General features: G+C 50.8%; 1 protein-coding gene across 1 annotated transcript in view; it reads left to right on the top strand.

Annotated features, from left to right (window-relative positions):
* Positions 1-26,575, top strand: part of Klp10a (kinesin-like protein 10A) — a 44,120-nt gene that overhangs the window by 4,557 nt on the left and 12,988 nt on the right. Inside the window, exons 2-6 of the mRNA XM_077693031.1 lie at positions 20,363-20,457; positions 21,756-21,824; positions 21,955-22,123; positions 22,202-22,475; positions 23,055-23,158. Of these exons, the coding sequence (XP_077549157.1) occupies positions 20,363-20,457; positions 21,756-21,824; positions 21,955-22,123; positions 22,202-22,475; positions 23,055-23,158 (711 nt within the window). The remainder of the gene's footprint in view (positions 1-20,362; positions 20,458-21,755; positions 21,825-21,954; positions 22,124-22,201; positions 22,476-23,054; positions 23,159-26,575) is intronic.

The raw sequence follows: 26,575 nt of genomic DNA, 5'->3' as shown, positions 1-26,575 counted from the left end.
AGACGTGGCAAAACCAACCCTGCTCTCTTCAGTTTTCCTCATTATGCACCTCTGTATTTGCATTACAATGGTGGCTGTTGCTGGTTAACTTCACTGTTTATTTCTCGCATTTCCTATGACTGTCCGCCGTCATCGGCGCTGTGCATCAACCTCTTCTGTGCCAGAACCCCTACAGTTTTGGAGTTTCTCTGTACTTTGAGTACTTGCAAAGTTTGAGTGACTAACTCAATACTTCCCTTTAAACCAGACCACTCGACAACGTTTATTGCTTCAGAAACGCCCTACCTGACTGTGCGCTCGCTTACAAGCAGGCACCAATGCTCGCTTTTTCGTTGCACCAAACTGGAAGTAGACCCCTCCTCGTTGCCGAAAAAAAAAATCCCCGGCCCATGATATATCGCAGGCCGCCGAAGAGAATGCCACAAGCCATCCCTGTCTGGGAGATTGTGCAGTTTCGTCGCGCAGTTCGCGGTTGAGTTGAAAGGGAACAATCGCGCGCGATTTTTCATCTCGTGTAGCTTCGGTGATAGTGAACTGATTTTGATCATTCTTGTGGGAGGAGATTGCTTTTACAGTAGACTTTACCCCGAAATACATATTCTAAATAGTTGGTGGTAAGTGCTGCGGGCACTCTTTAACTGAGAAGTGCCGGGAAAAATGTGCTTTGAGAGGCTTGGATGCATTGAAACATTGGAAGTGCGTGGGATAGGCACAGTCTCAAAAGTTCAGGGGCCAGCAAGCAAGGCTTGAGAGTTGGCTAGTTGGTGTTTTAACATCTTGCCGTGTAGAGGTGCCCTGCCTGACACAGAAACAGAGAACAAGGGAAATTACACAAACAGACGAGGTGCCAGAGCCTAAAGGGACACTGAAGGCTGAATAACTTGTTTCAACTGAAAGATCACTTGTTTGGTAGCCCTTTCAGCTTTTGTTCAGCAGCCAATGATGCCTTGTTTGCATTTCCCTCTGCCATTTCTCCCATTTTCTTTTTCTTCGACATTTCTGAGCACGTTGCAACGCGACTAGAACGAGCTGAGCGCGGGATTACTCGATCGTCGCCATCTTCCTGAAAGTCTGCCCTCGTTGTCTTTCAATTTCGTCTGAGCCAGTCGGGAAGGGTGTATTTGATGTCATCTTGGTGGGGCCGGCGTACAGAAGAATTGGCCGCCGAGCTCCCGGTCTTGATTGGCAGGAGAGGGTGACGTTGCAAGCTTTTTGGGGGGATTCGCAGGACGTGCCACCACCTGGGAGCAGGCGTTGAACATGTGCTTGCTGCTTATCTGGCAGGTGTTTCGTTTTGGGTTGATCATGCTAATGTCTGCTTTTTCCGCTGGCCGCTTAATGTGTACACGCACTATGTGGTGTGCAGGTGCGGTAGTTTCTTGCGGTCGCCTGCACGCATGCGTACATTGACTGTGCTTGCACACAATAACTCAAACGCAGCCTACCACCTAGGCATCATATTTTGTGTGTGCTTTCTGTGGGGAAGTCTCTTCAAAAGCGTGTGGCCATGAAAAGCCCCTGCATACATTTATTTCACACTTGCACGGCCCTGCTGCCTCCTTGTTTGATTCAGAAAAGCGCTTAAAAAAAAAACTCCATCCATCCTGTTTCACCATACATTCGCAATTTGTGGTGTCGCAAAGTTTGGGGGGGGGCGAAGTGGATGTGGCGTCGACACTTCTTTGTGGTTTTGGTATTGCTGTTGCTGCGAGTGGTACATTTGTATTCACAACAGTATAATCTACTGATTAAGGCAAACTTGCTTCAGTGTTCATTTAACTCTGGAATGCAGCTGAGTCTCATAATTTACGCTGCATTCCACTTTAAGGCCTCTTCACCTTCCTCAAAACTGAACGGGGGGGGGGTCAACCCCTCCATGAATTCTGCAGCATAGTGCTCGCACTGGTGCTTCGATTACCTCATTGTCGCGACATGCTCTGTGCTTCTGATCTGAGAAATGGTGTCTATCAGCGCATCCCTGCACTAACACCCACATCGATGTAGTCCTTTAACTCTTTTGTTACCACGCCTATTCGAATCGATCGCCGGTAATCGATGATTCATATTGCCTATTTTGACATGTTGTAGTCATTTGTCGTACACCTAATGCGGGCAGTGGTTAGTCTAGGCACTGCACTTTTAGAATCGGTTTAAATTTTCCCCCCTCCGGCGACATTAACATTTTTGACGTCATTTTTTGCGAAATGAGGTGTGTTCTTGAGAAAGGGGGGCGTGGCTGCTGCACTTGACAAAAAAAGGATGCAGATCATGGTTAGGCTGAGTACCATATTTTTTTGTCAAAAGGCTCCTGGCAAGTCAAGTACCCAACAATGTTGTCAGCTTTGTAATCCAACAGCGTTGAGAGGTGATAATTACTTGAATATGACACCAGCTATTCACTAGTGATATTTAGTTCGGAGAAAGGGTAGCTTTATTCTGCCAAAGCTTATTTCTGATGGTCCCCCGCATGTCTAGCAAGTGTGCCTGGCATTTTCAGCCAGTTTCCATCAGTTTCGGTTTCATTTTTGCGTTGCGAAATACATATTTGGCGATACTACGCAGTTACCCAACTACATGCTCATTTTTCGTGGCGCCTCCGTTGCCGATACTGCTCCTCGAAACAAGCATGCCGCTTGTGCTTCCAGTTATCTACACCTTGCTTCTGCGATAAGATCTTCCGCTGAAAGTCTGAAGATAACATCAGGTCGTCGGATATCAGTTCAACTAACTAACTAAGTGGTTCGAGTGAAAAGGAAAGGAGATGCACTGGGGATATTATTGAGCCCAGCTGGGGGCTCACCTGCATACAACCCAGTGCGGGGGGGAGGGGGAGGAGGGGTATATAAAGATTAGAGGAGAAAGGGTGATAAAAGGATAGGTAGGCGAGCAACAAGAGCGAGGAGCCTCGACGTGAATATCGTGAAGCAGCAGCAATGGCGCGTGATATCAGTTCAGACGAGAACGCTTCCAATTGGCCTTGAACACCGGCAGCTGTTCACCGGCCGGTTTAGGTTTCATACGAGGGTATTTCCGGAGGTCTAGTGTCGCTGCTTAGTAGTACTGTCTATTCTGGCAAAGTCTCCAACAGCCTTGTATTTGTTTCTTTTGGAAATTGTTAGTTGGCGCTGCAATGTAGTAGGTTCGTAGTGCTGAACTCGCTTCATAACCCAACAGTGGCTTGGTGAAAGCTTGCTGGGCACGATTCTAGCGCATCGTACCTTATTCGTGCAAGCAGGGCTACCATAGCGAGTCGGAACATAATAAACCGCAAATGAAAGTTCTGACTGATAAGTGATTATCAGAACTTCAACAAGCATTCACCGAAGAGTTAGGTTTTCAACTCCAAGCGGATTTTTTCGCGTCGCTTGCTTGCCTTCAATATTGTGCTGGTCATAATCATTGTCCAGGTGTTTTTACGTCACGTGGAGGCTAATTGGGGCCTTTATGATGTAAAACCACCAGATTTCTTCTAGAGAACCATCCAAAATAGCAAACTTTGAAATAGTGGTTGGGCTTCACCACAAGGCACGTACGCCACGCGGGCCAACATTTTCTTTTATATCTGACAAATTGTACCGCGCAACTCAATTTTTTTTCTAGGACGGGTTTTTGAAATGTTTAGCTTCAAAATGTATATTCTAATTTTTTTTCTACTACTGGTGGTTTATTATACACTTAATTTTTTTTTTCTTCGACGCCTTGACAAATTTTGAATGCGATAATTTTTTTCGTAATCATTATTTATGAAAACATTATTAAAACTGGTGTCGTTGGGAAGCGCGTGGAACCATCTGCATTTCATGCCGCTTTAATGTGTGCCTAACCAATATGTATAGCACAGAAAAAAATTAGTCAGACCCCTCAAAATTGGTCAATTTCCCGTGGTAACGAAAGAGTTAAATGGACAGAACTGATTTCTCTGGAGCGCATGCCGTCTCGCTTATATGAAGCCAGCGTTTTACATACTGAGGTAGCTGCAATGAATTTCTAAATAAACAGGTGGAAATTAATTTTGCACTATAATTCCTAAAGTCTGAAATGTGGTGACACGTAGTGGTTAAACGGGACACTGAGTTAATGTCCCGTGGCCTCCGCGATCGGCTCGCGGAGGCCACGCATGTCCAAAAAAACTCCGTCGATTTCAACGCGCGGTTCAAAAACCGGATGAAGGAATAGGAAAGGTTGCACCCTGTTATTGTTGTTTATGCCGGGGAAAAGTTTTTCGACAAGTTTTTAAATAGCTCTTTTAATCTTGCATGCAGCTAAAAGTGTGTTTTGGCAGGAAACTTATGGCTGGTACATCTAAAAATTCATATTTCAAAAGTTCTGGGGCTCGATCAGCACAACCATTTAGGGTTAAGGTGTTCTAAGTGATGCCCTTTCATTTGGGATGAAGGAAATTTACTCGAAAGCTTTTCCTGCACGAAAGCTTTTCCTGTTTCTTCTGCCTCCGAAACAATACCTGCAAGTTAATGTTCCCAGGTTTCGTGTTTCAGTTTGTATTTGCTGTTGCATGGTTGGCGTGTAGGCCATAGAATCTCGCATTTCAGTGCCTTTTTTTTTTTGTGCTTTGACGGAGAGAACACCCAGTGACTGACCTGAAGCTGATTGGAAAGGACGAAATTGTCTATAGGCCGAGCGAAGTTGGCCGTCATTTGGTCGCAGAATCGGAACTTGGTGGGCGTGTAGTGACGTTCTTTGCTAGCTTTATCCCTCTCCTCTGCGGGTGAGGAATTGTGACCATGCTTCGCAATTTCTGCATCAGCTTGTCATTGTGAGGGGAGGATTGTGGATTAAGAAGTGACTTAATAGGCGGCGTTCAGCGCGTCCGCAAACTGGGCCCAGTACATCAGTGGGGGAACAGCAACAGCAGCAATGGTCGTGTATGCACTGGATGGAGGTTAGGCCAAACGTTTCGCATTTAGGTCCTGAATCTGCTGGTTGATGTGTTGAGTTTGACACTGCTTTGCTCATTGAAAAGCTTGTCGTCAAGGCTACCAAACATTAAGCCTAAACGTAAACCCAGCAAGGGCCGTTGGCCAAGGCTGTGAGTTATAGCAATGAAGGGGGAGGAGGAGAAAGGATGGCGATGCTTTCGTGGCCACATCTTGAGCCGTGCAAGTGTAGTTCTCAGCCTGCCACTTCGGCTGCGGATTGAGGAGTGGCTTTTGTTAACACGGGTAGCGAACTCTGAAGGTGTCCCAGCCGAGGTCGTGCCAACAGCCCCACTGTAAGACAGATCAGCAGCCAACTGGCTTTTTAGGCAGGCGACGTGGCAAGGGCGTCTGTGGGCAGTCAGCGCCACTAATGGCCCACAATGCAGCCATGTTATGTGACCCGCTGTACTGTGCTGTCGCACTGTCAGAACATGTGAAGCATGTGCGTTACTGCCGACATTTGAAGTGTTCCCCTAGGGTTGTTTTGAAAGCAGATGTATGCGGTTGCCGGTCATCGTGATGTCGTAGAGGGTAAGCATGTTTATGACGAAAAGCAATGGGGAGGAGTCCCGGGTCCTGACCCCTTGAGCTTTTCTGGCCTTAACAGCCCTCAACGCCAGAGGGCGCTGGTCATTCAGGTCGGAGCTGGTCGTAGCCCTCTCCCAAAGCTCTTCAGAATGCGAGAGGTCGTGCGAATGTAGTGGGGCGTGGGCGCAGCCCCCTACCACATGAAAGACTGTCCCTGTGGCTTTGCAGAAGCGGCATGGCAGGGAATGTACGGTGGGGTGCGATATGTAGCATCTAGTGGGATGGAGGGCAGGTATTTGTGGTGTCTGATGTTCGTAGCTTGAGGGCAGTGTGTGATGGAGGGATATCTGATCTGGTTGTGCGCATTCTCCTTCCTTCGGCTTCGATACTGTTGCGCTGCGACCGGCTTCATTCGGCCAGTAGCAGAACGAAATCGCAGTGTGGACGTTCTAGATCGCATCTTGACGCTTTCTGTCCAGGTGTTCCTGAACTTCCACACGTTTTCCCGAGCAGATGTTTATGGGCAATTTGCTTCGCCGTAGGTGCAACTCCTGCTCCTGGTCGTGTGACATCTCACTGCAGTCCCGTGCACCACGGAGGGGAGATAATGTGAAGGGGGGCGAGGCTAGTTGTGTTCTACAGGAGTTTGAAGGGGGAAGGGTGAGCCGGGGGGAGCATAGAATCTACCTGCAGCCTCTTCTCATAGCTCTTTACTCATGGCGACAGTGCGTTGTGACGTAAGTACGTACAAGTGTTCCGGAGCAACGCGAGCTCGCGGCCGCACACCGCAACGTTGGCACACAGCAGCGGCACGGGACCGTGCAGCAATCTGGACGGCCCGTAAAGCGTCGGCTGGCGCACCACTACCCTTCCGAAGGCCCCGAGAAGCGGAGAGGGGGCACCGTCGGCCAACAAGGGCGACCGGCGCACGAGCTGACTCACGGCGGGCCGACCCTGGCCGCGAGCGAAAGAGAACGGTCCCACCAAATGCGCCCCCTCGGCCCACACTGTCGTCGGCGCGTGCTCCTTATTTGGAGAGACTCCGCGACCCGCCCGTCGTTTCCTTCGAGAGGTTTCCTCCTCTATCGCCGAAATTGCCCCGCTTCAGTCATCGGCTGGGCGCTTTTCGGGCACTTAAACTTGCTCCGTTATGTCACCCTTGGTCCCCCTGACAGCCGCGTCTTCCGGTCGTCCAGCGCGCGAAGACACGCTCCGCCTGCGCTTCTTAGAAAAGCGCAAACTGAAAGGGGGCTTCGCGACAGTATAGTAGGGTGGATATCTTCGAGTTTGCCCTAAAGGTGACACGTGACGTAGGCTTGGTAGCGCTACTTTAGGGGGCGCTGTGTTAGTAAATTGAAAGGCACTAGGCGGAGTGATGGGCAAGATACAGGGGTTCATTAGGAGGACGTTTGGTGCCGTGTGAAATCAGTGAAAATAGCGTTGAAACACTGATCCCTTTTCAAATCCTTTAGTATTGCTGAACGAGTGGTTGCGATAGAGGTAGCGACGTCGCCGCCATTACCAGTGGCATCATTGGGATGAAGCTGAAGCGTAGATGGCAAATCGGAGGGACCTGCGACTGAACGTCCATTAGGTCGTGGTTGTGTGGCAGTCAGTACGCATTACGTCTCGCGCAACCCCTTTGAGAACGCCAGCACATCTGCGCGCGAGTCGTGCACAAAGGGCGTTGGTGAATGCTTACGCATTCACGTGACACGAGATTTCGCATTTATACCTTTTTCGCTCAGACGAGACACAGCGGCTGTCGGAACACGCAGGTTTAATGGCGGGAGAATCGTGCGCTCGCGTGGCATGAGCACGTCGTCTCCTCCGTCGTCTTCTTGGTCCTTGATGGGAATACTTTACATACCTAGCCCCCTTGTGTCCTGCATGGTCGCTTCTCCGCATCATTTAACGTTGCGAAAATGGGTGTGTGCGGAGGGCGACGCGTTTCCGCACGCGTTTTCCAGCCTCAAAAACGTCTTCCAGAGGGAAAAACGCGTCGCTCTCCGCACACGTGTTTGGCCCTTCAAGTTAGCGGGTTTTTTAACCCTTTGCGGTCGGTTGTCGGGCCATGCCTGGCACAGCCGTACACGGCAACACAGCCACAGTGGTTTGCTGTCGGGGCAGCTCGACGTGGGTGTTCGTTTATTTTCGCGGCTCTTCTCACAAGCGGGTAAAAGGCCCATCCATTCTAATCCATAAATTTTACCCACTTTCTGGTCCAGAACGGCCAGAAATGGGATAATAGGTCTGGATCGTAAAGGGTTAACGAGTGTTTTATTCCTGGGTACACAAAATTTTTACTGATGTCGTATCCGACGCCAGTACAACGAGGCAAGCGGCCTGTAAGGGTGCACCCCTGCGCACAGGGTCTCCTTGCGGGGAAGCAACCTTTAGTACTGAAGAAGGAGGAATAAACTTTTATTGTGCACACCACGATGTGCTCAGCCTCCGAAGTCCAGGAGGCCGCGAGTCCGAGCTGCGCCCAGAGCTCGTTGCACCAGGGCTCGCTGTCGCTCTGGTGCTGAACTGGTCAGCTTGGCCTTTAGTACTTTAATACCATTTAGTACTAAACAGAGTACATTATACTTACGGTTGTTGGTTTTCGGGTTTTATATTTTGTTTTGCGCCGTGATACCTATAGATTTCACTGGCGTCATATCCGTCACGGAAATGACTCCAGTACACCTTTGCCGAAGCGACCCGCGAGCAGGACATCGCTCGCCTAGCGCACCCACAAGACAGCTGTCGACCCGCAAATCATGCTCAGCTGCAGACTTCGCTGCACATTTCACTTTCGTGTTTTACCGATTCATATGTCGGAGGAATCAACCACCGTTTTTAAACACTGTTGGAGCACTCATTCAGTATTTCATAACATTGTGCTGGCACTTGGTGGCAGCTCGCCGATCTCGTTGCCACGAACAGTGAATTGACTCGTTTCGTTACCAGCGCTTAGCCGCTCCCGTGCTATCTTACGGTTCAAGCGGAGCGCGCGTTTACGCCTTCTGCCGTATGCCACGCCGGCCAGTCCTGTTTGACTAACGTGACTGACCTTGTGTAATCGGCAATTTTCTCGATCCAATTGGATATTTCGGGTAAACAGAGCATTCCGACATACGTACACGCAGCGCAAACTCCGCGGCATTCGCCTCGCCGACGCTCGATGTGCACGTCGCTTTGTTCACTGGTACTTTTGCCTTTTTTTTTTTTTAGTTTATTGCCGTGCGCAACTTCGCTCCAATACACGTTGTTTCTGCAGGGACCTCGATTCTTCCTTCACTGCGTCTCTGTATTCTTTATCGTAAATGCGGTTTCTGAAATGTTTTGCAAGATCTTGTCTGGCTAGGAAACGATGTAGACTTGGGGCTGCTTGTGATTTAAGCACTTTGTGGTCAAGTCGCGGCTCTGCGGGTCTTGAAATCGGTTCTTGTAGTCCTTTCCCGCCGTCGAGGCATTTTATTCAGGTTATTTTTGTCCGATCAGTCGCAAGGCAAATGGAGGGGCGTTCTCCGGCGAGCGTTCCGATCCGCGGCTTGCGTAACGGTACGCGGTCTCGCGCCTTGTTTTGTTCTAGCCGTTGGGGCCTGTTTTTACTCGCGGCGTCGGTGTCAAACTCGTTTTAGTTGGTGGGCACAGTGCCCGCTTGTTTTGTTTCCCGCCTTGCTTGCTTCTTGGTTACCGCTGCATGAATACGCAATGAAGCTCCCGGATGTCGGGTTTCCTTTCCTTTTCTTTTCGCGTCCGTATGCAAGCGCTTTCGAAGGACGCCTCGTCTTGTGGGATGCGATTGTGTTTAGAAAGTTTCCGTCGTCTAGTTAGACGAGCGACACTATGTACTTTCACAACGCAACTTTCTCTGCGAGGCAGAAAGCATTAACAAAAATAAAAGAAGGCAAGGGCGGACGTATAACGAATGTTTATTTCAGCACAGCACTCGTCACATGATGTTTAATAACATACAATGGACACTCTTAAAAAAAAGCCTTCCATCTGTTACGTACAAACTCCCTTGCTTTTTTTTTTTTTTTTTTACGGGCATGTTTTGCTTTCCAGCGGTTACGTGTTTTTCCCCGAGCTGCATTTTTGTTCGGCCTACTTTTCGGTTTGGTGGACCGGGTCTAGTAAATACAAGTTTTTCGTTGCCTTTAAAGAAGCAAAGCGTCGCCCGACCACGTTGGGTGGTCCATCGTTTGCGAGGGCTGGACTCGCCATCTATTTTCTTGTTGCGAATGGAATTAAAAGCAGGTGAATGACGATATTGCGGGTTTGTATCTTGGGCGCAGCTTTTGTATGGTTGGCTGGCTACGCAGCTCAATTTATTATGCACAGCTGCTTGAGTAAGCGTCGTAAAAAAAAATAGAAACGTCGCTACTGGCACAAGGTTACAAGTGCAGGTTGTTTTAAAATTAAAATGACTGTAGATAATCCACTTTTTAGAAAATGTTTCGGGTTTTTATTTCGTGGTACTTATTACTCGGCTGTTCTCGGGTAGCACGCTTGACAGTCAACGTGGAAGGAACAAAAAGATCTGGGCAACTCTCCCACTTTTGTTGTTTGGTCGCGAAAACCTATTACGTTCCGTAACCAAGGACGGAGCGTCGGCGGGCTTTACCACTACGAAAACCCGGCGGCACTGCACGAGCGAGAGGCTGTCATTTTCGACCGCGCCGCTGCGTGGCTCAAGGACCGGCTTCGTGTTTTGCACAACTCTCCGGCTGCGGAAACACTTGGTATCTCGCGCAAAACCGGGCGCGTTTTTCAGTGCGCGTGGCGGGGGTTCAGTTGCAATAACGCGCCAAGGTGTTGTAGAACGTCTAGCGCCGCCTCGGCAAAGCCGCGTTTTTTGCGCATTGCAGTGTTCTCTGCTCGCGCAATGGAAAAAAAAAAATCCCGGGCTATCTAGGGGGCGAAGCATGCAGTGTAAGTGTATTCTTGGAGCCTTGACGTTTTTGCCAACGGAAATGAAACCGTTGGGGAAGGGGGGGGGGGGGGGGGGCAGAGGTATACAGCTTTGTTGTAAAGGTTTCTTGTCTTTGAAGCAGACATTTTCCCCAGGAACTACGGTCATTTACACCGACGCTGCGTACAAGACTCCAAAATCGGAACGACAGCTTTTCGTAGCGACGTCCTCTCCGCAGTAGCCAAGTATGCCCTCGCACCATCGACATCTCTGGCGCTTCAGGCTATTGTCAATGCCATAGAAGCACACCACGATCAAGCAAAACTGGTCATAGCGACAGCAAATCTGCGATTCGCCATCTACGAGAGAATCGCATGTACCCCTACATGCGCTATACACTCGCCAGCATCATGTGCAACCACCCCGAGCTTCATACTACTGTGATCTGGGTCCCTGGACACGCAGGTGTAAAGGGAAATGAGAAGGCCCACGCCTTAGCCCGAGCTGCTCTCTTATGATCCGGGCACCCCAAACCATGGCCTCGCTTCTATGACCCAAAAGAGTACCGCCGAGAAATGCATCACACTCGCAGAAGATACTAACGGGACATCAGAGAACCACCCTCCCCTACCCCAGAAAATTCGCCCGCCCTGATGCTGTCTTCATTCGACGAGCACAAACCGGCACGCTACCAACGCAACACATAACTTTGTAGACGGGCTTCCAGACACTCCAAAATGCTCACGCTGCGGCCAATACCCCAACCCTCTGGACATGCCCAAACAGACAAAGCCCCCTGAGATCTTCCCTGCAACCAATTCCTGCCACAAAGCGCCCTCCTTGCTGGGAGGCATGGGTCACACCCCCTAAGGAGCTTGAAGAGCTCTATCGGACCATACTTGTGAACCGCATTAAAAGCGTCAGGACAATAGCCAGCACCATAGTCCCTGTAACCCGACCAAGAAGCCGAGCAGTCCTTTGGACACAGGTTCCAAAATAGTTTTTCTCTCTCTTTCTCTCTCTATCGGTACGCGTAAATGAGTTTCCGGGTGTTTTAGTACCGGGACTACATGATACGACGATTACGACGACGACAGGAGACGCCAACAGCCCCAGCCCCAGAAGGGGCTCCGCCCCTAAAAAGAAATATAGCGCTTCCACTACTGTGAAGACGGAAGATCAGTGAAGCTGTATTGGTGGGCAGCTATTTTGATTCTATGTAAGGTGCCTTACTACTGATCCCTTTAAAAAGATTCGCGTATAATTTGTTTTGGAGTCGTTTCGGTAGAGTTCCATTCGTGTTACGTAACCATTATCCCTCCGTAGACGGCCATCTTACCGACAGGCGACGGTAATTGTGTAACGTTTACAACTTTCATTGTGAACCTCGAGTAAATGAAACCCGGCGTGATGCCGGTGTTGTCCTAGCGGCCAGTTTCAGCGTTTTTCCGCGCAAGATCTGAGCTGCAGAGCATTTCGCACTAGCTCTGAAGCTAGTGCTTACTATTCTTTGGCGAGGCAACCCCATAGGCTCGCGAAATTTTGGTCAGACCCGTGCACATGACGGCTTCGCTGTACAAGCTTCCTTCGGCCTGGAAAGAGTCTGCACTTATCGCGGTGTCTGCGTGGATGATTAGATAGGGGAGGCCTGTTTTAACGCCAAGAAAAATTGCTGCTCCCCATCGCGGCAGCCGCCGCTCGCGCATGTATGCGACGCGAAAGCCAAATTGTGCGTACCAGTGACCGCCTTTTCTGGCCCGCCTCGTAATAACGCTCTCCTCGGGTTATCGTAGTTCCTTGGAGGTTTCGTTTCTGTCGTTTGTTGCGTGCGATGCGGACCAACGAGGCACGGCTATCGAGAACGCGCTCTCCCACTCGTGGCGGGTCACGTGTCCAGACGTGCGGTACGGACGTCCAAAGCCGCGCGGTGCCTTTTCCGACCGCAGTCGTTGCGTGCCGTGTCAATCTGGACGAGCGCGGACGCAATATTCCCACGCTCTGGAGGCAGCGACTCTTGCCACAGGGATCGCGGGTTGCGTGCGAGTTGCAGCGGCCGTCGGCGCTGCAAAATATACGGTTGTCCCCCCGCGGCAAGGTCTTTGAACGAGTGGCCGCGGTCGCTGTTGTAAACAAGGCGGAACGTGTCGTGTTTGCTTCCGCGGGCACCGCGTTGGGACTGTGCGTTTTCTGCAGGGCAGTCGATTACGGGTCTCGGATTTCGAGTCTACCTTGTGCACCGCCCGCGCTTTCCCACGAGCAGTATTTCCGCCCTGCAGATTTTTTTTTTTTTTACCTCTCGAAGGCCTTCGAATGCATTGTCTGGCTATGGCGCAAGGCATCTGTCAGTTTGTGAGTGTCCCTGTAGCGCGTGAATTTTTCAGATTTGAAGGGTTTTACGTGCCGATACTACACTCGACGCTACGTAGTGGAGGGATCTTTAATGTAGCACAGGCGTTAAAATAGTAATTAAGGGCATCTACACCCGTCTTGTATGTGGAGGCATCGCTACAGCACAAGTTGGTGTGACATAGCAACAAAAAAAATTGGCCGCGTATCTGCTACTTCGTTGCAAATGTCGACGCAAGACTATAGTCGACTGGCCCCCCTGGCAAGTAAATGCATCCCTTCTCTTTGCCGCTCACCTCTCATGCTGCTCCTCTCACGTCTCGTTCGTCCCAAGATAACGCGCTAAAGGTCTGATCAAGTCAATTTAAATTTACAGCGTTCCACTGCTCCAGGCTGCGTGCCTCGATGCCAGCGCTGCCGTACGGCGGAGACGCGCGTGAATCGAGGCCCCCCACTACAGCGTTTATAGAACCACGTTACCCTACTGGGTTTCGCGGAACGCGAAACCCATCTAGTGGGACCTTTCGTTGCTGTTGATTTTTGAGAATTCCGCAAGGGAGCGCGGGTAACAGCAGGCGACGGTTTTCTGCAGTTTTATTTGCTATCGCAAAAAGCAAGCACCCGTAAATTTTGAATAAAGGGAAACTCCAAATATCACTCATGTGTTGATTTTCTGCCTTATATCTGCGCAATCTCCTGTTCTTGTAGAACGATGTTGAAAAGTATGAACATATAAACCGGACTTGCACGTTTAGATTTTGCTGTGTCATATGTCAAGGGCACTCCCGATGCTTCAAACCCCCCAAGCAAAAAAGGAACAAAGAAACTGAAATTGCACCCAAGGATAGAGAGAGAGAGATAAACTTTATTTTGAAGCCTCTGTCCAAAGGACTGCTCGGCTTCTTGGTTAGGTCGCAGGGACTATAGTCCTGGCTATTTATAGTCCTGGCGTGTTTTTAACGTGGTGCACCAGCGTGGTCCAGTAGAGCTCTTCAAGCTCCTTAGGGGGTGTGACCCATGCCTCCCAGCAAGGAGGGCGCTTTGTGGCAGGAATTGGTTGCAGGGAAGATCTCAGGGTGCTTTGTATGTTTGGGCATGTCCAGAGGGTGTGTTCATTGTTGGGGTATTGGTCGCAGTGTGAGCACTTTGGTGTGCCTGGAAGCCCGTCTATGTAGTGTTGTATGTGTTGTGTTGGTAGCGTGCACGTTGTGCACGTTGAAGGAAATAACCAATGAACGAACGCCAGCGCCGAAACCCCGAGGCATCATGGTCAAATATGTCAGCGCACTGGTCGGCCAATTAGAGAACGCCGCGCAGGAGACCAGTGGCGCGATGGCTATATATGGACATAAAAAGGCAAGGAGCCAATGAGTGCACCGCGTTCAAGCCCAAAGGGTTTGTTAAAAGCCGGGCGCACAAGGAGCAGGGAGGGAGAGGCAAGAAACCAGGATGCGGCAGGAGCACGTGAGCTTCAAGGAACGAGCCAGGGGGACGTGGCTGGTCCAACTGCTATGCTCACCAATCCTGGGCGGGAGCGGGCCGACTTCGCATCGGCTGCGGCATCCACGAACCTGCGTCTTCGTGGCCCCAGCGGCGGCGGTCGGGCACCTAGGGCCAGCCTCTACGCTCCGTCGACCTTCGCTTCAACGGCTCCGAAGAGCTACGTTCGGGCCGAGACTACCTGGGACCTCCAGCGGCTACCAGGGGGTAGAGACTGAGGACACCTCAGGACGCGCGGAGCCCATGCCGTCCGAGGAACGACCGAGCGCATCGAATGCCGGCATAGAATCAAGACGAGGACGGCTACCATTGAGTCGCGGCCACGCAACGCGTGCGACACGTCAGCGCCGACGACTGCGGGGTAGGCCAGTCCATTAGGGTCACTTGTCATAGGACACAACTAGTAGTTTTGTTGATGAGGGTATCTGAACTAGTAATCTAGAAACTTTATTGTAGATCCTTTTGGGTTTGGCTCTGAATTGCATTTAGGGATATTTAGTTTGAGGTTTGGTTGTTATCTGGTTTGTGCAATTGATTTGAGTGGTTTGCGCTTGGGTTTTTCCAGTGTGTATTAAATGTGTTCTGTTTGGCATGTCGGTGGCTTTCCTGCGTCCACCTCTCTGAGCTGGTCAAGGCAACCCCACCATCCGTTCACTTGACTCCGAGTATGACTATTGTGCGGCATTTGTTTCACTTCGGCCGGCTGGCTGAATCGAGTCAGACAGACCAAAATTTTCCTGTTCAAGTAGCCCAGGAAGGACTATCTTCTTTGAGAAGCATAATTTAGCACATGCGTGTGACGAGCAGCGAAGACGCCGCGGCGGGGCTTTTTTATGTGGGTGAATGACCCCCGCAACGGGCGCATTGTTTAGTGCCTCGGCTGCGTGCGACGCAGCCCGGACGTCGGCGACTGTTGACGGACGCCTGTCGCTGCCGTCAGGGAACGGCGGCCGCGCGTGCATTTTTTCTACGGCCTGATTTAAGGTGGCCCACGCGAAGAAACTTGCCAGGCAGCGCTCCCCTTCTGTCAGTAGAGTTTCTGCGGAAGTCACCTTCGTTCAAGGAACCATGAATACAAAATACAGCTTTGTTCAGTTTGAAAGAATCGGCCCTTTCTAACTCGCTCCGCCCCGTTCCACCTATGAAACTGAAAGGACGCAAGAAATGTTAATCTGTGGTTGATTCCCCTGTCATAGGAATCGGTAGAACATGAAAGCGAAATGCGCAGCGAAATCTGCAGCTGGGCATGATTTGCCTGTGCTTGGCGAGCGACGTTCTTCTGGCGGGTCGCTTCGGCTAAGGTGTGCTGGGTGTTACGAATCGGCCAGCAACACGTGTTTTCCCGCATCAGCGACCACGTGGGAATCGACCATGTGCGCCCGCGTGTTGGTGAATCATACTTTCGTGTCTCGACATGCCGGGTCAGTCACCTCGCTTTGCAACACACCTCCGGCAGCTATCAGCTTCCACGTGCAAAGCCACGACGTTCGCCACACCCTTCAGGCACCTGCGCGTCGCCTTGACCTTCCCGGCTCAGACGTTTCGCTATCGGCACGATCAGCAGTTGATAGCGCGACCCCGGCACCTTTCAAGGACACTCTCTCCCCCCTCTCGGACGCCATGTGGGACGAAGCCATGGGTGACTCACCAACTATGGACAGAGTGTGTGCGTGTCTGTGATTTCGTGGCGTGTTACTCTTGGGGGCGTTTTTTGGGTATAAATAGAGGCAGCACAAACGTTGAAAATCATTCCTGCCTGAGCAGCGAATCCATGCGGTCGCTCTGCTCTAGTCCTGTATTGTAACCTCGCCCGTCGGGGCATTGTATGTTTTTTTTGGCTTCGGCTCACCTCTCGCTATGAAGTAAACAGTTACGTTACCCTACTGCTCTGGACTTCTTCACGACTGCAACACCGGCTGGCCGCTCGCACCATACACGCTACCCATCGTATGTTGGAGGCCACGAAGAAAGGATCGGGTGCCCCCGCCCGGTCGCAACATGGGGTAGCTTTTCTTTCCTCCATGGCTGGGGTCATGTCCGTGACGGATATGACGTCAGTGAAATGGTGCATCCTGGCATAAAACACTTTCGTGTTAAAATCTCTTTTCAGTGCCGGCTCATATTACGTCACTGTAGCGCTCAATAACTGCCAGTGTGTTAACTGCATGCGGGTTGGCATTCAAGCGATAGCTTCACGCGGAACGGCCCCACTACGATCGCCGGTCATGTTTCTTGGCAGCGGCCGCCAATCGCTCGTACAAGATTCCGTGACGTCATGGAGAAATCGCCGGAAAATGGCTGGGGAGTCGCTACTGCTCCGCGTTTGTGTAGCGTAAGCTACACTGGCCGAGGTTGAGCAGTTTCGCGTAGACCCTGAAGGGCTGTGCTGCGCAAGCGCGAGGAGCATTGGATTGGATTAAATTGGATTGCATTGGATTGGATATCCGATCCAATTAGAGTACGGGAGTGTAGAGAATTGGGTCTGCACATTCGCCGGTCTGCGCATTCGAGAGGAGTGACGTCATAGCCGCGGCAGACGCACTAGCGCCGGCGCGTGCCCAGCTGTGCGCCTCCGTTGCGCCGTAGCAAAGTCTGGCGGTGCGCCGGAGCCGCTTGATGGCCGTTTCGCGTGGCTCCTGGAGAGCCGTGCTGCGCATGCGCGAGGAGCAGTGACTGGACTGGAAATCGTTTTAGCAGCAGTAAGCACGATAATCGGCTAATCCTAGACAACCAGGAAACCTAAGAATAAGCTAGCTGAACTTCAGCTCAGGCTACGCATATCCTGGCATGGCCGAGCTAAGCCACTGCTGATTTTCTTTATCCGAATTACTCGTTCCAAGTCTGCGATTAAATAGGCAGTACCATTGCTATCGGAAAGTCTTTCAATAAATGAAACTTGTATTTCGTCTTCATTGCCCCTTCCGCGAATTTCGTTGTTCGAATAAAAAACGAACATCGCCGAGTTGAGCGGAATTCTGCGCTGCTAGCGTTCCGCCGGTGAGTAGATCGAAGTGTGCGTGCTGCATTGATAGCAGCGACGTTCGTTCCTGAAGTGAAATGACAATTCTATGAAGCCTGGGGCCCGGTCAGTAAGCTGTTCGTTGCTTCGAGCGCTCGCGTGTCTACTGGTCGCAACATTTCTCAAAGCACTCGTTTGCTTGCGTACTTTGGAGGCTGAATCGTGGCGTACCGTTGTGACGGGCATACCTTTTACACCTCCACCTGTTGACACTGCAGTTAATCCCCTTTACCTTAATCGGCCCTGCTTATCGCTAATGGCATCCGTAACCCGCCTTGCATGCATCGTTTCGCTTCTGGCCTCCTTCCCCGGGTTCATGCAAGGTCACCTTCCAATGAGACATTTTCGCCCTACGAAGCAGTTCGTTTCCCAGCTCGGCCGCCCTTTGCCGCCTGGCTGCATCACAATCTTACCGGCGAGGTACGGGGACTGGGAGAGGGGGGGAGGCAGGCGGAAGTGGTAACTTATAAAGCGCCGCCGCCATTAACAATGCATCTGCTGGCGCCCGGCTCATTAACGGGATGACGATGCGGCGACGGCTGGCGGAACGGACGCCACATACACGCTGGACGACGCTAGGAGAGCGCTCGGGCACGTGGGGATCGGGGAGCTCGCGCCACGCTGGGACGACCCGTCTCCTCCTCCTCGCCCCGTCATCCTTTGTCGTCGCGTCGCGTTGACGTATTTGCTTTGACCGTCTGCCTCCATTCGCGCAGCGTCTGGAAGGTACCTCGCGAGACGGCATTGCGCAAAGCGCCCATCCCTCGTCGCTTCGCGTTTTTTCCTTCGCTCTTGCAATTCTTCCCTTACCTGCTCTGGCGCTGTCGCCTTTGCGTGACGAAGACGAGGAGTCTCTCTCTCTCTCTCTGCACCCGCTCCATCTCGAAAACCTAAAAAATCGGCGCAATGTATTCCACCTCAAGGACGGAAGGAAGCTGGCACGAGTCTCCCTCTTCACAAAGAAAAATAACAATGGCGGGGATGTTATTGTTGCAAGGGAGGAACGAGAAAAGTTGTTTTCCATGGTGCTGTCGCTTCAAGGCGGTAATTTCGGGTTGCCTTGGAGGGGCGGTCCGAACACGTGACCATGAGGCCTAGTCTTTTCTGGACCTTTGAATATTTTGCGGACTTGTATTTTGTGCCGTGGGAAGCTCTCTGCCGCAGTGTGTAAATCTGCCTTTTCTGGCTATTTCCCTCCCCCCCCCCCCCCCCCCCCCCACTTTTTTTTTTTTTTTTTTGTGGCTCTAAATGCCTCTGCAGGTATTGTCTGTATGGCTTCTATGCAGTGAAAAAGTTAGCGTTGAAGGTGGTTCTTAAATGGACTATAAAGACTATTCTTTAACAACGGGTGGGTCTGACTATTCATTGCTCCATTCAGAAGACTGGAAAATGATGCTTCCACTCTGTAGGAATTTTCTGGGTTTTGCGGCTCAAACTAGCTACAAATCCTGGGATGTGCAGCTTGTTTTAGCCATAATCCTGGGGTCGATATGTGGGCTCCATGCAAATAGGCACAGTCACAGAGGGTTTAGAAGTTGGGTCATTGCCAATTGAACCTGGTAAAACGTTGTAGGGCGTATTGTCTGCTCTTCAGTTTTGCTTTAGGTGGCAAAACTCTCTCCCCCCCCTCCACTCCAGAGCTTTTAACTTTAAACTGGCGGTGTAACTGCCATTTCGGCCCATTGCCGACGAAACCTGCAAGACGAGCAGAAAAGCAAGTAACACTGTCACACAAAAAAAAGTAGGGCTAAACGCTCAGCAGACTCAGCCGGCTGAGCGTCATTGTGACACTGTCCCACGACTCCACGCCGAAGTGTTCGTTCGCTTTATTCCGCGCATGTAACCTAGAGCCATTTCTTGATCATCACCAGTGGGAGCGAGTGAAGAGGGAAAGCTACACTACAGCCGTTGGTGGGACTGCAGGGTTGAAAAGATGGGTGTGCGTTTATTGCGCTGGGAAAACTCAATTTTGACGACTGAAGTTGAGGGTGTGTTCATTATGCGAGTGCATTCATTACGAGAGTAAATACGGCACTACTTTTTTTAGTCTGGCAACTTTATAGCCCACATGCAGTTGCAGTCCTTTTGTTGCCAGACTCTCAGTTCCTTAGTGCCTGCACATTGTAATGCTTCTTAAAAGTGGGTGCCAGGGCTAGTTGTCTTACTAATGCAAGAGCCACCAAAAGTGATGGCTCCACATACCTGGCGGCTGGGGCTTTGGGCTGCTGTGAACCACTTTAGCTTCTTGCAAGTTTTCGTGCCATTGCCATTTCTTAGTTGCCATATTGCAGGGACAAGCACGGTTTTAAGCTATAATTAAAGCTTATTTCTTCTGCAAGCCTGCAACCTGTGTCGTTTGTTATTGCTCCATGTGTAGGAAGAAGCACCCAGGACCTTTCCACACCTTTCTTCTTTCCTGTATATTTAGCCAAATTAAAGAACGGTCCTGGTACAATGTTTTACTCCACCTCAAATTTTTTCATATTAATCAAAGTTGTATGTCACCTCCGAAGTCTAATTGGTGCAGCAACTGGGTGAATGTGCTTTTTGGCACTGTCCCATTGACAGGGATTTTCATACCATGTGGTTTTCGTATGTCTTTCATGGCGACTCCTACTGAGTGATCCGTTTTGATCTGCAATTCACGAAAATTGAGTGAAGCTGAAGTTTCATGTCCTAATTGTATTCAACTCCCGAACAACAGGGAGTATTGCTTGGTTGTGTACGGGCCTGTACACAGGGACCTGTTCTTCTGTTCAGGCAAGGCCAACTAGTTTCCTTTGGCAAAAGTTGCAGCCATTGTGTTACTAAATGCATCTTTCAAGAGCGTTGACATGGACAGAAAGAATGGGCAATGTTCAAATGCTGTTCGAAGTGCACACGTCAAAGCCTTTGCGTCAAAAGCTGAAATAAGGCCGGAGGTTTCGAAGCTCGGTGCAACATCTTGGAACACGTTGCACTTGAGCCCACCTTTCTGGAAATTACACCACACACTAAGGGACCGCACCCTTAGCCTGGCACTTGTGGATGGTTTGACCCTGTCCACCACTTGTTACTTCGCAGCGGCTAAGTGTCTGACGAAGGAGTGGGGGATGGATGTTCATGTGTTGTCTTCCTCTGATGCAGGGCGCATCCACTCGGCCACCGTGGTGAGCATGGACACAGACAAGCAGGTCATAGTGGCGGAGTGGTACGAGAAGGGGGAGACCAAGGGCAAGGAGGTGGGTGGGCACTGCACCCTCTAGACTGGCACGTTTCTGCCTGCCTAGTGGTGGTAGCACTCTTTGCTACCGTGGCTGCGTTTCTGTTTTGAGCATCCTGTGGGCAAAATAATAGGCTGTGAAGGTGGAGGCTGTCGTTTTTAAATTTGTTTCTTGAACCTGCTTAACCTTTCCACCAGCTTGTTTTAAAGTCTTCCCCCCCCCCCCCCGAGATACTGCTGCACCGATTTGTTTTGTCACCGGTTTTTCTCTAGTTTGCGAGAATGCACCAACACATAGTTCCCCAGAATGCTTATGTCTTAATGCGTTGTGCCGAACTGTCTAATGCGTATTTGTGACTGTGGGGCCATTTCTTGTGTTGTCCTCCGGTTACAACCGGGGAAGGGCAACTGTCACAATTGCTTTGTCATTGCAAAGGCTCTAACCGTGCCCAATATTGGCAAAAAAAAAAAAATCCAGTCTTTAAATCTAATAAGCCCCCACATTACACTTCTGAGTGCCTTCACATTTCAAATGCAAAAAATGAATGCAGATCTGGCAAGTTCAAATTGAACATGCTTTAACAACCACTCAACCTTATAGCGCAAAATTTTGAGATAAGTAAAAGCTTGCATGTCCCAACCATCTTTAAGAGTTCTGAAGGATGCTGCAGCTTGTTAATACTGTGGCAGTATTTTGAAGTTTTGTCCATTTTGAGCAAGCCCTGATTGGCTAGGAGTGACTCAGGCACAGCGAAGCTACTGCATTGAGCTACGGCTTCTCAGAGCAGACAATTTTTTGTCAATAAGGAGGTCAATAAGTAATGTTGACCCGTTTGAAGAGGCCTGTGTGGCGGCTGTGCATCGAGCAGTGCGACTAACTTGGCCGGCGGCACCTTGGGTTCAGTGTCGAGGAGGAAGTGATACGTTCCCTTCGTTTATGCGCTATCGGTGGCTTTCAGTCAGTGGTCAGTAACAAAGAAACGATATCACTGTCGCAGCCCTCCCGGAGCTGGTGCATCTACGTTTTAAGTCACTGGTGTTCTGACGGTGAAGACCAGAGTTCTTAAATATTTTGCCACCGTACTTTGTTACTATTGCTGATGCTGTAACTCCAGTGCAATGCATACACTGCATAGTGCAAGCAAAAGATGTGGTAAGCTAAAGTAACTGCAAAATCAGATCAAATTAAGTTTTTAAAAAAAGGCTTCCTGCATATGTTCCGGGTCTTGTAGGACTGTAGGGGGTGTGTTAACCTGCTTAATATTGTGTGTGGTTTAGGTGATGACGGGTGATTTATATTCTTCCATTGCCTCCCAGCTCGAGTTCAGCACAGTCTTTGCGCTTAACCCGGGACTCCAGGACGTGAACCGAAACTCTGTCAAAAAGGTGAGTCGCACGGCTGGCATTTATTTGGTTACTTTGTGGGCTGGTGGCTACAGCTCGCCGGCTTGGGTTGTATTAGTTGCTGTTTGAAATCCTAACGGAGCGGCTTCCCCGCTTCCCTGTTGTTGCGCAGCTCCCCAGGCACACGCAGGTGCCCCTGGCGTCGGCCAAGTCCGGCACCATCCAGGACCGGAGGAGTTTGGCTCGGCCGCCACTCCATCAGCAGAACGGCCACGACCGCGCCATGGGTCCCCCTCCCGCACCCCTCCCCACCGCCAGGTCCACTGGCATCCTGTCCTCCCGTGAGCCTCCCCTCTAGTCTTCACTCGCTTCTTTACGGCGGCGAAATGTGAATTTGCCGCCGCTTTCTCTTTCCTCAGTGGCCGAGAAGGACGGCCTCAACTCAGTGGCCACCGCACGGCAGCAGCAGCTACAGAACCAGCGGTCGATGGGTCCTCCTGCGAGCGGGGGCGGCAGCGCCTCGGATCTGAACGCCTCCAGCCGGCGGCGCACCAACGTGGTCAAGGAGGTGGACCGGATCAAGAAGCAGCGTGAGGAGCGGCGGGCCCGCCAGCTCTGCCAGATTGAGGAGAAGCGGGAGAGGATGAATGTGGACCCAGGCAACCCCAACTGGGAGTTCCTCTCTATGATCAGGTGGGGGAGCCCCCAGGGAGCGACCCTTGGCCCCACGCTCTTCCTGCTTGGCTGGGCCGTCCTTTAGGGCTGCACCTGTGTGGCGGGGGAAATGAGATGTGCATTTGGTCTGTTCTAAAAGTGCCAACACGTTTCAGGGACACTCTTTCATTTTCCAATCTTGCATGTCTTCTGTAAGGGCAGGTGAAACCAAAATTCGGTGGGCCACTGTTTTTTAAATTGCCTGACAGCAGACTGCATGCCACTTTTTTTTTTTTTTTTTTCTATCTGAGGAAGGTGTAAGCCGGCCTTGGCAATGGCATTAGACCCATCCATGCCCAATTTTCATGACCACCTTTAGCCTTGTAAAACTAAGGGTATGTTTGAAATCTGCAGGAAGAATGTACGATCCGCATTTCAAAACCTCTAGAGCAAATCAAAATGAAAAAAGGTTGTTTCGAAGAGCATTCTTCCTTAAGAAAGCAGAAATGTCCCCAAGGTCTGTAGCTAAAGCATTGTTCTGCAAGTGGAAGTTTCTGTGGATTGACCTCCTGCAGTGCGTTAAAGTTGCCCTCCTCCCCTTTCCCGTCTGCTCTACAGGGAGTACAGGTCCGGCCTGGACTTCCGGCCCCTGTCCATGAATGACCCCTCAGAGGTACACCAGATCTGTGTCGCCGTGCGAAAGAGGCCACTTAACAAAAAAGGCAAGTCCGGCCAGATGTCGAGCATGGCGGGTGGACCGGGCTCATTATTTGCAAGGGGGGTTGTCGAAAGCTCGCGCTACATGGCGTGATGGCGCAGTCACGATAGGGAGAGCGAGGTGAGGGGAGGGAAAGGGCCTCCCACTGCCCATGAATGGCCGGGCACTTTGAATGGCGCGCCGGTGGAATTTCACTTCCACCCCACGGGACAGCCAGCCTTGCGGGGGGGCACTTCTGTGGCATTTCTCGTTCGATATATTAAAGGGGCCCTGAAAGGCGTTTTGAGCACAATAAATTGACTAGCGCAATCGTTAGATTGGGTCGTCAACACCATCTGTGCCAAGTATTACTCTTTTACGCGCAGCGGAAAGCTCACACTTTTGTTACAAAGTTTGTCGTTTTTTTCTCACCCTTTCCTTCGTGTTTTTGGACGCCGCCATCTTCACATGTCTACATCATCGATTCCCAGATGTTCGTCAGGAGCTAGACATCCTGCTATTGGGCGGCTTTTTCACGCACTTCCGGCAACGAGATGAGTCGTCTGCTCAGCGGCGGCTCGCCGGCTGCTCTGCCAGCGGAGTGCCGGAGTGCTTGGACATTTTACAACAAACGAAACAAGTGTAAACAAACGCTTAACCGTTCGTATTGAATGCAACACGGCCATAACACGACATGGATATTCTCTTACTTGAGTACGTTCCATAAAGAAAGCGTTGAAACCCCGTGGCACTTCTTTCTTGCAATCGCAGAGAACGCCCTGAGCCGAATGCCCGGGTTTGACGCATACATTTTATTCAACTTCCAAACAATCCAGAGATGTGTTTCGAACGAACACAACGCCACAACATGCGTTGCAAGTTCGAACCGCGACTGACAGACGATGGGTTGCCTCCTCCTGCCCCTCGTAAATTCGGCACTCACCTCGCGCGCGGTTTGCGGGGACGAACAGCAAGTCACTTAACTCTGGCGCACAAGCCGAGATGGCTTTTAGCCACGCACACTGCACATACCCCATGCGAGGTTGAGTCGTACGCCGCTCGAGAAAGATAATCCAGACCATGGGAAGCACTATCCACCCGCAGAAGCACAACGTCGCATTTCATCGTGAAACAAAGGCGTCCACAACACACACACAATCGCCTCCTGTAATGCCAAACGCATCTCGCACTTCCAAATGGGAGTGAGTAGTATGCCTGCAGTGCGCATATGCCGCGAGGTGGGGCCCCAAGCTGAACCGGGATCACGCAACCGTAACTGACTTCTAGAGCGGTTTGTGCCTTGTTGCCAGGGCAACCGATGTTTGATATTGTCAAAGAAATGGCGCTCGTTCTAGCGCTAGAAAGCTCAGAGGCCGGAGCATGTTTTGCCAACGTTGCCGCTCTCCACCACGCGTCGCCCCAAGCTGAACTGGCGTTTTGTGCACGGGTTCTGTATCAGTTTAAAATGTCTTTTTCACATGCCGCCGGCAGGAATTACCACCGCCACAAAATAAGACCCGGCACCAGCGGGGCCACATCTGATACGGCGCTTTTTGGATAAACAGTGCGCTGTGCATCCAAGGGAGCGAGCGCACGATCCTCCCCGTGCGGCTGCGAGTTCGCCGCCGATAAAAAGTCGCGTGCCGCCGATAGCAAAGTTCTGCACCAACGTACACCGCGAAAGGGCAAGGCCAGGCCGCCGCACACATGGGGCCAGATTTTTCGTTCGCTTGGGCTGAGTGCGGGATTCACGGTGTCAACAAATCTTGCCCGTAGCAGACGGCTGTGTGAGAAGCGCAATAGCGGAAGTACGTCACCGCGGAGGAGCGCAGCATCATGGGAGGGAAGGCTCGCTCGCCTTTAACAGCGGAGAGTAAGTTGAAAGGAGGAGGAAACGCGGCGCGACGATAATGCGCGGTTTTTGATTTATGATTTCTCAGCTAATACTCATCGCTTGAACAAAATTCTTGCGGGAGGAGATTGCTAATACATTGCTTTATTTGGTTACATGTACATCAACGCATCGGCGGAAGGTATTTCAGGACCCCTTTAATTGTCGCTGATATTTTTTGTTGTAAGTGTAGTTTTGCTATTTCCAGACACAGTAAAAATGCAGTGTCTTCGAATAGTTCGATATAAAGAACAATTCAATGTAAATGGGTTTGATATGGTCGTGTTTGGCTGTAGCCACATTTGTCCAAATCTTGGGTATGCCACTGGAACAGTGTTCAAATTGAAGTGTGATAATGGCAGGATGGGGGTGAATGTTGAGACTTGTACCAAATATTTGTGTAGAGCAAACGCGTACAAGTACGGGCATTTTATCAGTGAATATTTATGTCCACAAGCAGTGGCCTTGGTGGGTGAGCTGCCTTTAGACGAACTGAACTACATATTGGACCCCCCCCTTTTTTTTTTTTTTTCCAGTGTAAAATTGTGCTTGCGGTATTATATGCATGCATGCATGCATGGAAGGCAGTCTGGAATCCATAAAAATACAGGGGTGAGACAGCTGCGCATATTGCGCCTTTTTGATACAATTCCATTTTCCTGCGCCAAGCTGCTCCAAAAGCATGAAAATTGCGAAAATTGCGCCAAACTGCTCCAGAAGAGCCTGAAAGGCACGGATTTTGATGCTCATGTCAGTTCCGGCGGGGACGAAAGCCTCGCGCATCCTGGTCACCACTTTTATTGTCAGTCAATTGCAAACACCGAAATGGCAGAAATAGAAAGACTGAAATGAAGCAAACGATAGCTTCTAAAACACGATTGGCTTTCCGTCCGGGTTCGCTGAAACGGCCTTCCTGATTGGGAATCGCTGTGGCTACAAACATGGCCACCGCCTGATCCGGCTGCTACTGCCTACTTCCGCGCTCAGTGCGCATCGCCGATATTTTCCCTGGTTCATTTTACGCAATCAGCTGGGTTCCAGTCTATTAATTCTATCAGTTGTGGCTCTGAACAGTGACGTTAACCCGGGGTTATGGTTTGAGATTGATGCGAGATTACAAGGAGTTGTGCGGCTCGAAAAAAAGTTCATTGAAATGTGGGGCCTAAGACTTCCGCGTGGCTTGTCCTGGAGTGCGAAACGCGGTGCGGGCATCTATAATCGGGTTTGTGAAGTGAACTTTTTTGGCTCACTGTGGTGTTATAAAATGCTGAAGTGTTGCTGTGCTTGGAAGCGTGATTGCGAGCCTGGGGGGTAGAACGGTCGACACGAAAGTTGCGGGCTGTGCTGCGGCGCCGCGACCTGTTCAGGCAGCGCCCAATGGCTGCAGGACTGCAGCGTTGCCATAGCACGCGACTAATAACACTTGATGTATGCGAAGTGAAATTTAATGCCAAAATCTAGGTGGCTAAACAGTAACGCTACTCAAAAAACCATGGGGTGAACGTGCGCCCCACGGACTGCAACGGGTAGGCTGGTTGGGCTATGCGACCG

Source organism: Haemaphysalis longicornis, unplaced genomic scaffold (assembly GCF_048455015.1).
Source record: "Haemaphysalis longicornis isolate Haplotype H1 unplaced genomic scaffold, Haemaphysalis longicornis Haplotype H1 scaffold_12, whole genome shotgun sequence".
NCBI lineage: Eukaryota > Metazoa > Arthropoda > Arachnida > Ixodida > Ixodidae > Haemaphysalis > Haemaphysalis longicornis.
The sequence above is the reverse complement of the archived record's forward strand: the minus strand, read 5'-3'. Positions and strand labels throughout refer to the sequence as shown.